Source organism: Manis javanica, chromosome 5, assembly GCF_040802235.1.
Source record: "Manis javanica isolate MJ-LG chromosome 5, MJ_LKY, whole genome shotgun sequence".
Classification (NCBI taxonomy): domain Eukaryota; kingdom Metazoa; phylum Chordata; class Mammalia; order Pholidota; family Manidae; genus Manis; species Manis javanica.
Window position 1 is genome coordinate 1,799,080 of NC_133160.1, and position 12,910 is coordinate 1,811,989.

The following is a 12,910-nucleotide window of genomic DNA, read 5'->3' on the forward strand; positions in this document are numbered from 1 at the left end:
AGGACCAAGAAGCTCAGCAATTCCTGGAAACATTGTTGGGACAAGGGCTCTGCCTGCAAAGGCCTTGTCTCCTGGCACCTTCTACAGGCCTGTGCATGGATGCACAGGGGGGAAAGTTCCACGGGTCCATACTGGTATCAACTGGAGGAACTCTGAAACCAGGACAAGAGAATATTCCAGCAGTGCTAAGGATCTGGCAAACTTCACACGTACGTGCCGTGCGTGAGCCGACGCGAGACCTCAGTAATCACCGTGTTCTCCCACTCACTCAGATGTGCCTGCCAAGTGCCAGTAAGGACGCCGTGGGGGGCCTTCCTGGAGCTCAGGAAGTGAGCTGGGTCCCTAGTTGGCAAATTATGACCCACGGCCAAATCCAGCCCAGTGCCTGTTTCTGTAAATAAAGTTGTATTGGAACACAGGCACACCTGTTGGTTCACATATCACCTAGGCAGCTTTCCACCACACAGGCAGAGGTGAGCAGCGGCAGCAGGGGCCAGGCGGCCTGCGAAGCCCGAGATATTTACTATGCGGCACTTAAAGAACAAGTTTCCCACCTCTGAGTGGGATCAACAATTTTCTACTGCAGGCGATCCTTGGGCAGTATAAACAGCAGCGGCCCATGAATAAAGTCGAATCACGCGATGGGACCCTCACCTCTTCCCCAGTTTGCTCTCCTCTTGGTGGCAGCCGAGAGGAGGCCTCTGGTCCTGGAGCAGCTTTGTGGCATCCTGTGCTGCCCTCCCCTTAAACAAGCCCGGGGCAGCCTTCAGACAATCATACAGCCAGGTGTTCATGGGGCCACCCTGTGCTGCACGTCTGTTGCACAGTCAGCTCCGGCTGCGACAAACACCACCTGCTCTCCGACTGTGATCTAATATGGAGTCTCCTTTTAGCATAAATGTGCCAATATCAACAATGACTCGCTAGAGAAAAACTTTAAGTAAATGACGCGTGATAGACAGGCCAAGTGCTCGAAGGTGGTACGGGCGGCACGCAGGGGTTGGGGCCAGAGAACGGAGCCGTCACACCCTCGTGGCCTCAGCGGTGGGCTGGCCCGGGAGACCAGGTCTCGGGGAGCATGGCTGGGTGGGGTTCCAGCCCCTGAGGGTTTCACTCAAGTCCTTACAGGGAATCCCAAGCCAGTCGGGCCTCTCAAGGGCAGGCGATGGCAGGGAAAGCCGAGCTCCCCCGTCTGGGGGGGTGTTGAAGTGGGGGTGCCGGCTTTACAAGGCGAGCTGGGAAGACTTCCCTGAATCCCCCCTGTGCTCTCATGAGACCATCACATGCACGACACTTCTGCTACCAGATGCGGGGTTTTCTACACCGAGCGATTCTCCGCAACCCGGGCTGGTTGCCCTGCAGCTTAGCTCACTTCTGACACCGTCTGCCTTGAGATGGTGCAGACCCCACAGATGAAGGGCTCTGTCCCACCAGGCGGTCCCCACTTCAGAGGCCGATCCAAGTCCAGGCTGTCACTGGGCTTCTGACCGACTGGCTGTCAACCAGAGGTCCTCATGACCTCCCGCCCACCCTCGATGAATTTGCCAGAGTGGCTCACAGAACTCAGAAAAACAATTCACTTCCTAGACCGTGAGCAGATTATCAAGGCTCTAAATCAGGAGCAGCCAGATGGGAGCGAGGCAGAGGGCAGGGGGAGGGTGCAGAGCAGCAGCCCTCTCGGGGAGCCACTCTCCCCTGTCTCCCCAAGGGCACCACCAGCCGGGAAATTCTCTGAAGCCTGTCCTGCTGGGTTTTTAGGATGGTGTCATCACTTAGGCATGATTGATTAAATCATCGGCCATTGGTAATTGTCAACTTCCCACCCCGCTCCCCTTCCTGGAGGTCAGGAACCCACTGATCACATGGTGGGTGACCCGGGTGACCAGACCCCATTCTTGGGGTCCTTCCAAAGTCACTCATTAACACAAACTCAGGTGTGGTTGGAAGGGCCCGTATGGTCACAGAGGGCACCCCTGCAGCTCTGTTCCTATCATCCAGGAAATTCTGAGAGTTTGAGGTGCTCCATGCCAGAAATGGGGACCAACACCAAACTACATGTTTCTTATCATGAGTCACAGTATCACATGCAGAGAAGGTAGGGTGACATTTTTGAACCAATCACCTTGGGTGTGGTGTGTACGACCAGGTGTCTGACGTCGGAGGTGCAAAGACTTCGGGGGGCCTGCAAGGTTTGTGCTTTGCTCCATCTCTGCATTTTAAACACCCCCCCCAACTTTCTGCTCAACAGGATGGGAAACAAAACAAAGGCTAATCACCCCCAGAATGAAAACGACCCCTTAGCAATGCTCCAGGGACCCCCATTTCCACAGAGTGGATGACTGTTCCGAAATGGATGGGGTTATGTAAGGGGATTTTCACCATCATTTCACCAAATTGTTGCTCAGATGGTGTTGCAATTTTCTTCCAAGGGAAAAAGAAAATGCTAGTTGATGCCCTTGATTATTGAAACACAGATTTGCAAAACGAACTCTTTCTTTCTCCAGGAAAGTGACCTTATGGTGGCATTTGGAAGCTCAGGGATCCTGAAGGGGCCAGTGGGAGGGACACAAGCTGCCTACTCAGGCTCACAGTCTCAGTCTGGAGACTCACCAACTTCTCACCAAGACTGTCACGGCACACGTGCCACACCCACTGTTCAGTGACCCAGTCCTGACTGGAGAAAAGTGTGAACCGTCAGACCAAAAAAAGGTGTCAGAAGTCACGGGCCGTGACCTGAGTCGTAGCCCTCCTCCTGCCATTCAAGAACGCAGTCCGGTCCCCAGCCAGTGGCTGAGAGAGATGACCCTCCCGTAGAGGACGCGCTCCCTGCCCGTTTCCCTCCATGTCCTTTTCACTGAGATGAAATCTTGACGCCTACAGAAGGAATGCAGGGCTGTCCCTTGCTCCAGGAAGAAACCCACCAGACCCGATTAGCAAAGCCCTGCTGGAAAGGCGGGGCTGAGGCGCGACCCTTCCATCCCGTGGGAGGTCCCCACTTACCCTCACCAGCTGCTGTGGGAAGGGCCCACGGGAATTTTCTGGCACGTTGATGGGGGGAATGACCCAGTCCCGTTTCTGACGTCTCAGCCCGGTGGACCTCTGCTGCTGGGGCCATGGCAGCAGCGTGTCGCTGGGAGGCTGCAAGGGGTGCAGAGCTGCACTCTTCTTGCCCTTCAGCAGTGTGATCTGGGGGCAGCGAGAGAAGAGACAAAGGAGTCCTGTCAGGTTTTGCACAGAGGAAAAGGCCTGTGTTCAGAGAATCTGTCCTATCCTAGGTCTGCAGAGACTGGAGGATGTTGGCTACATGTCAGGGGAAAAAATCAAGCAAGACACTCATCTACACAGTGAAATGAATTACAAAAGTCAGTGGGTAGAAAGAAACCATAAAAGAAGAAAATATAGTTGACTGTTTAACCAGTATGGTGGGTCTGAGCTTTTAAATCCCAAAACAAGGGGAAAAAAATCACAAAGGAAATGTGATTAAAATCACGTTTTAATTTAAAACTCTTGTTCATGAAAACATATCTTATAGGTAACTGATGAATTTGGAAGGCATGATTTACAACACATCTGACAAAGGGTTAATAGTCTCATATGTAAAGAGTTCTTACAAATCAATAAAAAATTGAATCTTTTTTATAACGGGAAAAGGATGTGATTGGATAATCAACAGCAAAATAAAGGATCGATAAACTTGTAGAAAAGTTCATGTCTACCAGTTATCAAATAATGTAAATTAAAGGAACGTATCTTCCTCTTTGCCTGTCAAGCTGACAAGATTCAACAAAACGAACCTTCCATACTGAGAGGTATGTTGTGAATTAGTCAGTAGAGGGTGATGATTAAGGGTGTGGGCCTTGGTGTCAAACGGACCTGGTGTCTTGTATTTATGGGCATCCAAAGACTCATGTGGCCTGGGGCAAGTCCTTTAACCTCTCTACACTCCAGCTACTTCTTGTATAAAATGGGATGGTCATAGCCCTGAATTCAGAGGGTTGCTATGGCAATTACACTGACAAGAGCCCAGCAGGGTGCCTGGCGACTAACCGTTGACTGCCCTGTCATCAGTGGGGGGTCACTGACCACTGCTGGGGCTGACCCCAGCCTCCCAGCTAGCAGTTTGCCAGCAACTATCAAGAGCCTCAAAAATGGCCCTCACTTTTGGCCCTATAACTCCACAGCTGGAAATCCATCCCAAAGAAACTATATGTGGACAAAAATGTCCTTATAAAGATGTTCATTGCACCCTCCCCTCCAAAAAAAAAAAAAAGGTGTTCATTGCAGATGTCTTTATAATAATATGTATATAATAATAAAAATACTAGAAAAAGATCTATGGATATCTGACAGTAGTAAATAATAGCTAAATGCATTATGCTATGTTCATATTGGGATATTACGCAGTCATGAAGCGATGTCATAAATAATAATAAGTAGAGAATTGGCACCGATGGATATTGAGTCCCTGCTTTTTAAAGGACAGAGAAAAGATCAGAGGGAAATATATCAATACGTAGACTCTGGTTTTATCTTGTCATTGTTGAGTTTTATAATATTCCTACTTTATTTGTTTCTGTATTTCTCAATGTTACAATGTACACGGCTTTCTATAATTAGAAGAGCCAGCCAGCAGAATGTCATGCATAGACACGACATCTACGCCTATGTCATCACTGTGTGGCCAGCCTCGGTGCCATTCTCATGGCTGAAGCTCGTCCACTCTGAGTCCCGGCGCCGGGAGCACGTGAGGGGTCCACGCGGCCGAGACCGAAGCCGGCAGAGGAGAGGACGGAGCTGGCTGGAGGCTCCCCTGCCAATCCCGGTGCGGTCCCCACCCTCCAGCTGAGCTCCAGGTTCCTTGAGGACCCCAGGGGGCCTTTTTAAAATTAAATTTAAAATTTTTTATTAAGATATCATTGATATACACTCTTATGATAGTTTCACAAGAAAAACAATGTGGTTACTACATTCACCCTAATTATCAAGTCCCCCCCACAATACCCCCTTGCAGTCACTGCCCATCAGTGTAGTGAGATGCCACAAAGTCATTACTTGTCTTCTCTGAGCTACACTGTCTTCCCCGTGACCCCACACACACCATGTGCACCAATCATGATACCCCTCAATCCCCTTCTCCCTCCCTCCCCCACCTCTCCCCTTTGGTAACCACTAGTCCCTTCTTGGAGTCTGAGTCTGCTGGTATTTTGTTCCTTCAGTTTTGCTTCGTTATTATATTCCAAAAATGAGGGAAATCATTTGGTATTTGTCTTTCTCCACCTGGCTTATTTCACTGAGCATAATACCCTCCAGCTCCATCCATGTTGTTGCAAATGGTAGGATTTGTTTCTTCTTATGGCTGAATAGTATTCCATTGTGTATATGTACCACATCTTCTTTATCCATTCATCTACGGATGGACACTTAGGTTGCTTCCATTTCTTGGCTACTGTAAAAAGTGCTGCGATAAACATAGGGGTGCATCTGTCTTTTTGAACCCAGGTGGTTTTAGAATTGCCCTCTGTGGACAGAGACCCTTCCCATTCCCTTTTGCCAAAACACTGCAGAACAGTAAGTGTTAAATGCACATAGACAAAACTGCCTAACTGATGCAAAAAAAAACGTCTTAGATCTGTCCCAAATGCCCAAACTTCAAGCTAGATCAATGGAAAAATCCATCTGGACAAGCCACAGTCCAGGGGGAGGCCCCCTGGGGCTCTCCCCCAGCTGCCTCCTGCATTCGAGAGTTTGCAGCAATTAAAAATCCAAGGCTGACGTAGGTCACTCCCCATCCTTCACCGGAACGGAGTCATGGGAGGCGCGCAGATCCCTGGGGGCCGTGATTTCATGGAAATACGACCTTATACCAACTCTATTCGAGTCAGACTTACGGAGGCATGCTGCCTTGGGACAAATGCTCAGTCTGAGCAATGACACAAGGGGGGTCATCCCTAGGCTCTCGACGACTTCACAGAATGGGGTTCAGGCTGGTTCTGGCTGCTCACTGTCCCCCTCAGCAAGGGCCCAGAGAACTGCGGACCAGCCCACAGGAGCACGGGTGCCTTGCAGGTACTGAGCAGTCCGCGCAGCCTCCCCCTGGACCCTCCTGCCTCCCATTCAGCAGGAAATGCCATCTCCTTACTTTACCCTGGAGGCATCAGGGTGACCTCAGAGAGGCCAAGTATCTTCTGGAGGTCATTGGGTGGAGGCAGCTCATTAGGCAGAGGCAGGGTCTGCGCCTGGATCAGAGCACCTGGCTGAGAGCCACCTTCATTCCCGGGGTCTCTGCCTGTGAGGTCGCATCCGGTTTCCCGGTCCTCATGCTAGGTGTGAGAAGGGCTGGGCAGAAACTGATACTCCCATTGAAGAGCTGGGCAGCCTGCGCCCAGGGCGTCCATGACAAACCCCAGGCTAGGAAGAGATCGCTGAGAACCCAGCAGCCTCAGCTTCGAGGGAGTTTGTTAGAAACGCAAAGTCTCAGACTCCACCAGGGGTTTATTACCTCTCGGGTGGGGCTTGCTGCCTGTTTAGGGAGCCCTCCAGGCCACTGACGTGCTCCACAACCTTGATGGGTGGGCTCTTCAGCCCACAGGTAATTATTAGGTCCACCTGTCCCCAGGGAATTGGGTCCACCTGTCCACAGGTACCAGCCTCAGAAGGGGCAGGGTTAGCCTTGGTTCTCAAGCACATCCCTTGAGGGCAGCCAGCCAGGCTCTCAAACTTTGCAAAAGATGACCAAGAGCTCTGGCCATAGCATGACCTCTGGGAGGTGGGGGGCTTGCCTTGTATCTCCCCAAGTGATGGTGCACAAGCACAGGTTTACCTCACCTGCTGATGCTTGGGCCCCAGCAGACACTCACCTGGGCCCTCTGAAATTCAGACTCAGAAAACCCTTTAAAGGGTTTTCATGGAGCCATTTAAAACACTTTTATCTTCATTTGCTAAGGATGAGCTTGCATGGCATTAATTTCTCTAGTGTTGTTTAAATAAATTGCGCATATTTGCTACTATTTTAAAGCTGTGAGACAAATGTAATAACAAAATCTGGTGAAAATCAATGCCAGATCTGCATAGGCTTCCGCCTGGGAGATGCACCCACTTCTCTGAGGAGAAACGTCATTGGCGATTAGCTGCTGCTCGGATAGAGCAGGCATGTTCTTCTGGACACACGTTCTTGGGCCCATTCAGAACATGGCATATAAACATGGATGCATAATTATACTAATTATAAATAATGCTTCTGGTTGCTTTCAAATATATGTCCTCACACATGACACCTGTTGATTTTCCCAGGGCATTCCCATGTTCTGTATTTCTGAGCAAATGAGAGCTGAGTGTTGGGTAATCATATGACTAACCTCTAAGCTACTGCCCCTAAAAATTGTATGTGTGCATGTGCACATACAGGTGCCATAGGCACATGCATACATGCATGTACACATGCACATGGAGGTATATGTGTATGTGCATGCGTGCGCACAGGCATGCGCCTATGTGTGTTCCTGCATTATACACATATGCATATGCATACATATGTATGTGTGTGTTGTTTTGCATATCACAGTTTTCTCAAAACCAACAGCCTGGCGCCATGATGGCTAGCCAAAACCCATCACTGGGTGGTTATAGACAGACATTGTAATGCGACCCTGAGGTCTTGTAACTGGTTGGGTCAGGGTGGGTCCTGGCTGCTGAACTGGCTTTTCGATTCCAACCAAGCTCATACCTGCAGATTTTCGGATGAAGAAGTCCCCTGGTTCAGCTGTCCTCTCAGTGGGCCTCTAGGAGGATCAATGCAGCTAAGAAGTTCACTTCCTGGAGCTGCAGACAGCTTGCAGGAGCCCTCCACGGGATGTCCCCCAGAGCCCCGCCCTCAGCCCAGCCGGGTCCGGGCTCTGCTCCCACATCCATCCCGTCTCGCGTGTTGGGGCGCCTGGCCCTGCGGTCACACAGAGGCCAGCTGTGCCCTAGGTGGTCCATCCCCAACTCCACATGCGGTTTGCCTGGGTTCGCCCCTCTTCCTGGTGCCCTGAGCACCTGCCAGGCTCAGACAACATTCCCACCTTGCACTGGCCACCCTGCTGGGCTCCCTGACCTCATCTGTGCCCTGTGCACATGGCTGGAGCAAGCTCCCCCAAGTGCTGCCTTTGACCTCAGGCCCCGGAATGGGCCAGCTCAGGCCTAGATACTAAGGGCCCCCATGTATGGGCGCCCGGTCCCTGGCTCTCTGCTCCTGCCTGTCAGGAACGCCCCCCATGCCCTGCCCTGGGGGCGAGGTGCTCTCTCAGTCCCACCTTGCTGGGAGTGGTCGTAGAGTCCCACGGGCCACCAGTTGGCATGGAGCAAACTCAGAGGACACTGGAATGTGGGCTCTGCATGTTTCCTGCCTGGCAGCAGAACTAATAGCCCTCCTCATGCCCTCAGGCGCTCACACGGCAGGGCAGGCAGGAGCCCCGGTCAGAGCAATGGCTGCTGGATCATGGGGGTGGGGGCTGGGGGATGGGGCAGGCGCCATCCTAGGGGGTCCACCTCTTTATGGGGCAATAATCAGTGCACAGCCCCAAATGGGCAGGGCTTCAAATGGGCACTGGGTCGCACACAATGCAATCCATCTGGGGAGGGCAGAGATGCTTCATGGAGGGCATTATGCCTGGACAGGGTACTGAGAGGTGAAGAGGGGTCTGCTGTGGGGAGCGAGGCTGGGAAGGGCTGGCCAGGAACGGGGCAGGCATGGATGTAGGACAACACAGATACCTGGACAACCAGGGGGACTACCTGGGGGATGTATGGGTGACACGACAAGGTGATGTCCAGGGAGGACCAGCACATGGCTGTCAGTTCAGCTCTGCTGTCAGTTTCATGGTGGGGAGAAGTCCCAGGGGAGGGGAGAGGAGAGGGTAGCGTGGCTTCAGCAGGGAGACCTGGGGGTGGAGCCTGGCCTGAAACGAGGCTGGTGCTCAGAGGGGTGGGCTTGGGGAGCAGGTGGCTTAGGGGTATCCCATGACCTTCCACCGCAGGTGAGAGAATCAAGGCATGGGGAGGAGAAAGAATTCACCCAAACCCCTGGCTGCGGCGGGTGGAGGAATGGTGCCCGGGAGGGCAGCGGTGAGCACCCCTGCACTTCATTCTGGGTGCCCGAGGTGGGGCTGTATCCACCCCCTCCCTTGGCTTCCTCCCAGGGCTGGCGTGGGAGCCCATGTTGGCGGTCAGAGCTCGGCGTTGCACCAGGCCAGGGTGGTCTCTCCAGGGACACACATGATCCCCAAGCAGGGGCCTATCCTGGCTGCTGGAGGGTGTGTCCTCCCCGCTCCCAGATTAGGGTCTCACCAGGGTCATGGTCTCTCAGGCTGCGTAGCCACAGCCCCACCCACCTCCTGACCCCTCGTCTTGTCTCTTCCCTCTGAATACCCCAGCCATGCCCCCTGCTCAGGGCTGCATGTGGGCTGGTCTCTGCCGGGACCCACTCCAGGGTGGCTGCTCTGGCCCTCAGGCAGTCTGGGCACCTGTGGCCTCCTGGTGGGGCCCCGGACAGGCCTCCTCTGCCTCCTCCCCTCCCGCGGACTTCCCTACCGGGCTACCTGAGCCAAGAGCCTGGTGCACACTGTCGGGTGCTGGCTGTGGTCCCCACGTGGCTGGGTGGGGTTGGCCTGCATGCTATGCGAGTAGCTGGTGGATGGAGGGGTGCCCGTAAGCTCAGGAGGGGAGAGGCCACAGGTGGAGGGATGGGGGATTCCTGACAGGCAGGAGCAGACAGCCAGGGACCGGGCACCCAGAGATGGTGTCTGACCCAGAAACAGCCTCCCCTGGACCCTGTGTGATTACTGACACCTCCCCACCCCCCGGGCCCTTGTCCTTGTGCAGCTGAGCCTGGGTGCAGTGAGCTGGCTTTCTGGACCCCCTGGAGCCCTGGCCAGCCAGAAGGGGTGGCAGGTGGGCTCCCATAAGGGTGTCTTTCAGGGGCCTGGACTGAGCCACAGTACCTCTGTGCCCAGTGCACAGCCAGGGGTGCTTCCCCAAAGGGGCAGAAGACTGCGCTGGGACGGGGGGGCCTGGGGAGATGCGTCGGGACAGACCACACAGAGGCCGGCGCTCCTGTGGAGCCCTAACTCTGCCTGCTTCTCGACCAGCTGTACTTACAAAGCGCCCCTCATTCCAGGCCACCGCCCAACCCCGAGGATCATCGGCTGTGCACGGAGCTGAGATGGGGGCTCCCTGAGGAGTGCTTCCCCCACTTGAGTCCTCACTCCTTCTGGTCTGTTTCCCTGTTCAAGGGGCTGGACAGACTCTGTGCTTTGGGGCCACGCCACCCAGACTACTGGGCTGTGGGCGGTTGGCTGGAGCACTGCTGTGGGGCGTCAGCTCCACTCCGTAGTTTGGGGAAGGTAAGCGGTCTCAGTGCTGAGTGACACAGACCCGTCATGGAGTCACTGTGCCCGTGGACCTGCCTTGGTGAAGGAAAAAAACCTCTGGCACTTGGGGCCTGCTTGGGCGGGTCCCCTTCTCAGAACATGTCCTCCTCTGTCTATGACAGGTGGCGGTCTGGGAAGGCTGGAGAGGTGGTCCCAGCCTTTCTCTCTAAACAGGTTGTCTGGACCAATCTCGAAGGCAGGCATCCTCTCTTTCAGGGAAAAAGTGACAGAGCCCTTACAATGAGGAGCACAAGGCTATTATTTTAGGGAAAGTGGTGAGAGGTGACTGGACATACCGAGGACAGCCTTCCATTTCCCAGGATGGCGAGGCCCGAGATTCATGCACAGGCTGCATGTCAGAGGGCAAGCCGACACCTTCCCTGCCAGGCTGCCCCCCACGCGCCTGCTGCCCCTCCCCGGGCTCCTCAGGCGGGGGCCTCCCTGAGCTCTGGGCCCGCTTGCTCTCCCAGCAGAGGGTTGTTCTGCGTCTGATGAGAGTGTAACTGCGAGTGGCTTCTGGGGAGGGTCTTCAGGGACTCCCCAGGATCGGGAAGAGCTGGGCCATCTCCCTTCCATCATTGCTCAGTGAAAGATGAATAATGCAAAATTGACCTGGGGCAGGTTTTAAATTAGTACCGTTTTTTTTAAAGAGAAAAAGAGGAAAATGGTGTTGGGGAAGACTCTAATCATATGCACCTCCTCGAATCTATGTGCAAAAGTTATAATTTATCATATTTTTCTATTTTCTAGCCATTCATCTGTTAGCAACACAGAATTAGGCAGAGCCAGATATGAACACCGCAGACTTCCCTACCGGGCTATCTGAACCAAGAGCCTGGTGCACACTGTCAGGTGCTGGCTTTTCAGTAAATGGGCCGACTCCTAAAACACTCCGAGGTGATGGTGAACTGGGAGCATGACTGATGGGGTCTGCTTTCAGTGCAGAGACTCCCCAAGCCTCCCTTCCCTGGGGAGCCCTCCCTGCCTCCTCCACCTGAGGTGGGCATGGATTGCTAGCAGGGGAACATGCAATGACTTCAAATTTCCTTGAGATAGGGGTGCAGATGATGGGTTCCCCCCACCCCTTCCTGACCTAACCAATCAGGCCCTGCAGGGCGGGGCTCAGGGGTCTGTGTGGTGGACATGCTCTGCTCCCTGGTGGGTGCACCGCGGGCGAGGGCCAAGGGGGTAGCAGGCAGGATGGGGAGTGGGAGTGGGTTCCCCAGCACAGGCCTTTCCACGGGGGTGTCCTGCTGTCTCTGCTAAGGGTGGTGGGGAAGGTGTGCGTCCTCTGTCCTCTGGAAAGGCAGCCTAGCAGAAGTCATTTTCTTCAAGAGGAAGCTTAAATTTGGAAATTCAAAACTCCCAGATGCCAGATCCTGAGCACCTCTCTAGGGGGAGCCCAGCAGCCCCCACCTTTGAGGATGGGATCCCAGATGCAGCCTGACATCCCCGACAGGCAGTCCCACACAGTCACCCCGGGCTGATCTGGTGTTTCCGTAGCACCTTAAATCCCAGGTGTGGGTACAAATACACCTGATTCGATAAAAGCAGTTCATGGACATGCCCAGGTTTTCCCCCTGTGGGACAAATGCCATCTGGGCTCTGTGACCTGACATTTGTGAGGCCTCTTCTCGATCAGGGGCTCGGGTCAGCTTCACGGAGCACACCCTCGCCCAAAAGTAACCATCGGTTTTCCTTACCCAAGACGGGCCTCTTTGGGAAGGTGCCCTGTGCAATCTAACGTCCCTGATGGGCAGTGTGGCCCAGGGAACCCCTAATGAGGAGAGGCGGAGCCTGTGGCCGGGATTGGCAGGAACAGATGGTAAGGAGCTGGGCCGGGGCCAAGGACCTGGCAGCTTTGACCTCCCTGATCGTACCTGCCCTCCTGGCTTCTGGCCGGGCAGCCCGCGCAGCCCTTGTGTCTGTGGTCAGTGTGCGGGCACCATAGGGCCTTCCCCTGCATCTGGGCGCATGGGGGAGGGAACGTGCTCTGCCAGCCGACGTGGGGAGAAATGGGGCTCAGGGTGGAAGGATCTGGGAGCTCTGATGCCCAGTGTAAACCCTGTGGCCCTGATGAGGCCATTGTCCCCTTTTGTGTCCACAGCCGTAAGCCGGTCCCCTCACTGACAGTGCACAGCAGCCAGCAGGGCATTCCACTGGCACCTCCCTGGCAGCGCCCGGCCTCTGGCTCTCCAGGCACCTGCAGCCTCTTACACACAGAGTGGCCTCAGGCCTGTTTACGCAGTCTCGTCTGAGTGTTTTTGGATGGCTTTAATGTTTGGGTAAATCGGTGGCCAATGCCAGCCATAAAAACACAACTTAGAGCCTGGTGTTTCAGGATCCCCAATTTCACAGGGTTCTGCAGCAGAAATGAAACCCTTGGGGAACGACAGGCCGTTTCTGCCTTGTGGACTAACACTACTGTGTCGGAACAGGGCGGGTGGACTTAGTCCCCAAATATCGATGTTATTTACCACTCCTTCCACGTCTCTGAGTCACTG

The 12,910-nt window shown here is 54.1% G+C and overlaps 1 protein-coding gene across 1 annotated transcript in view; it reads right to left on the bottom strand.

The window, feature by feature from the left end:
• CDH4 (cadherin 4) overlaps positions 1-12,910 on the bottom strand; it is a 471,935-nt gene that overhangs the window by 108,924 nt on the left and 350,101 nt on the right. The window contains exon 4 of the mRNA XM_073236383.1: positions 3,001-3,186. Coding sequence (XP_073092484.1) covers positions 3,001-3,186 — 186 coding nt within the window. The remainder of the gene's footprint in view (positions 1-3,000; positions 3,187-12,910) is intronic.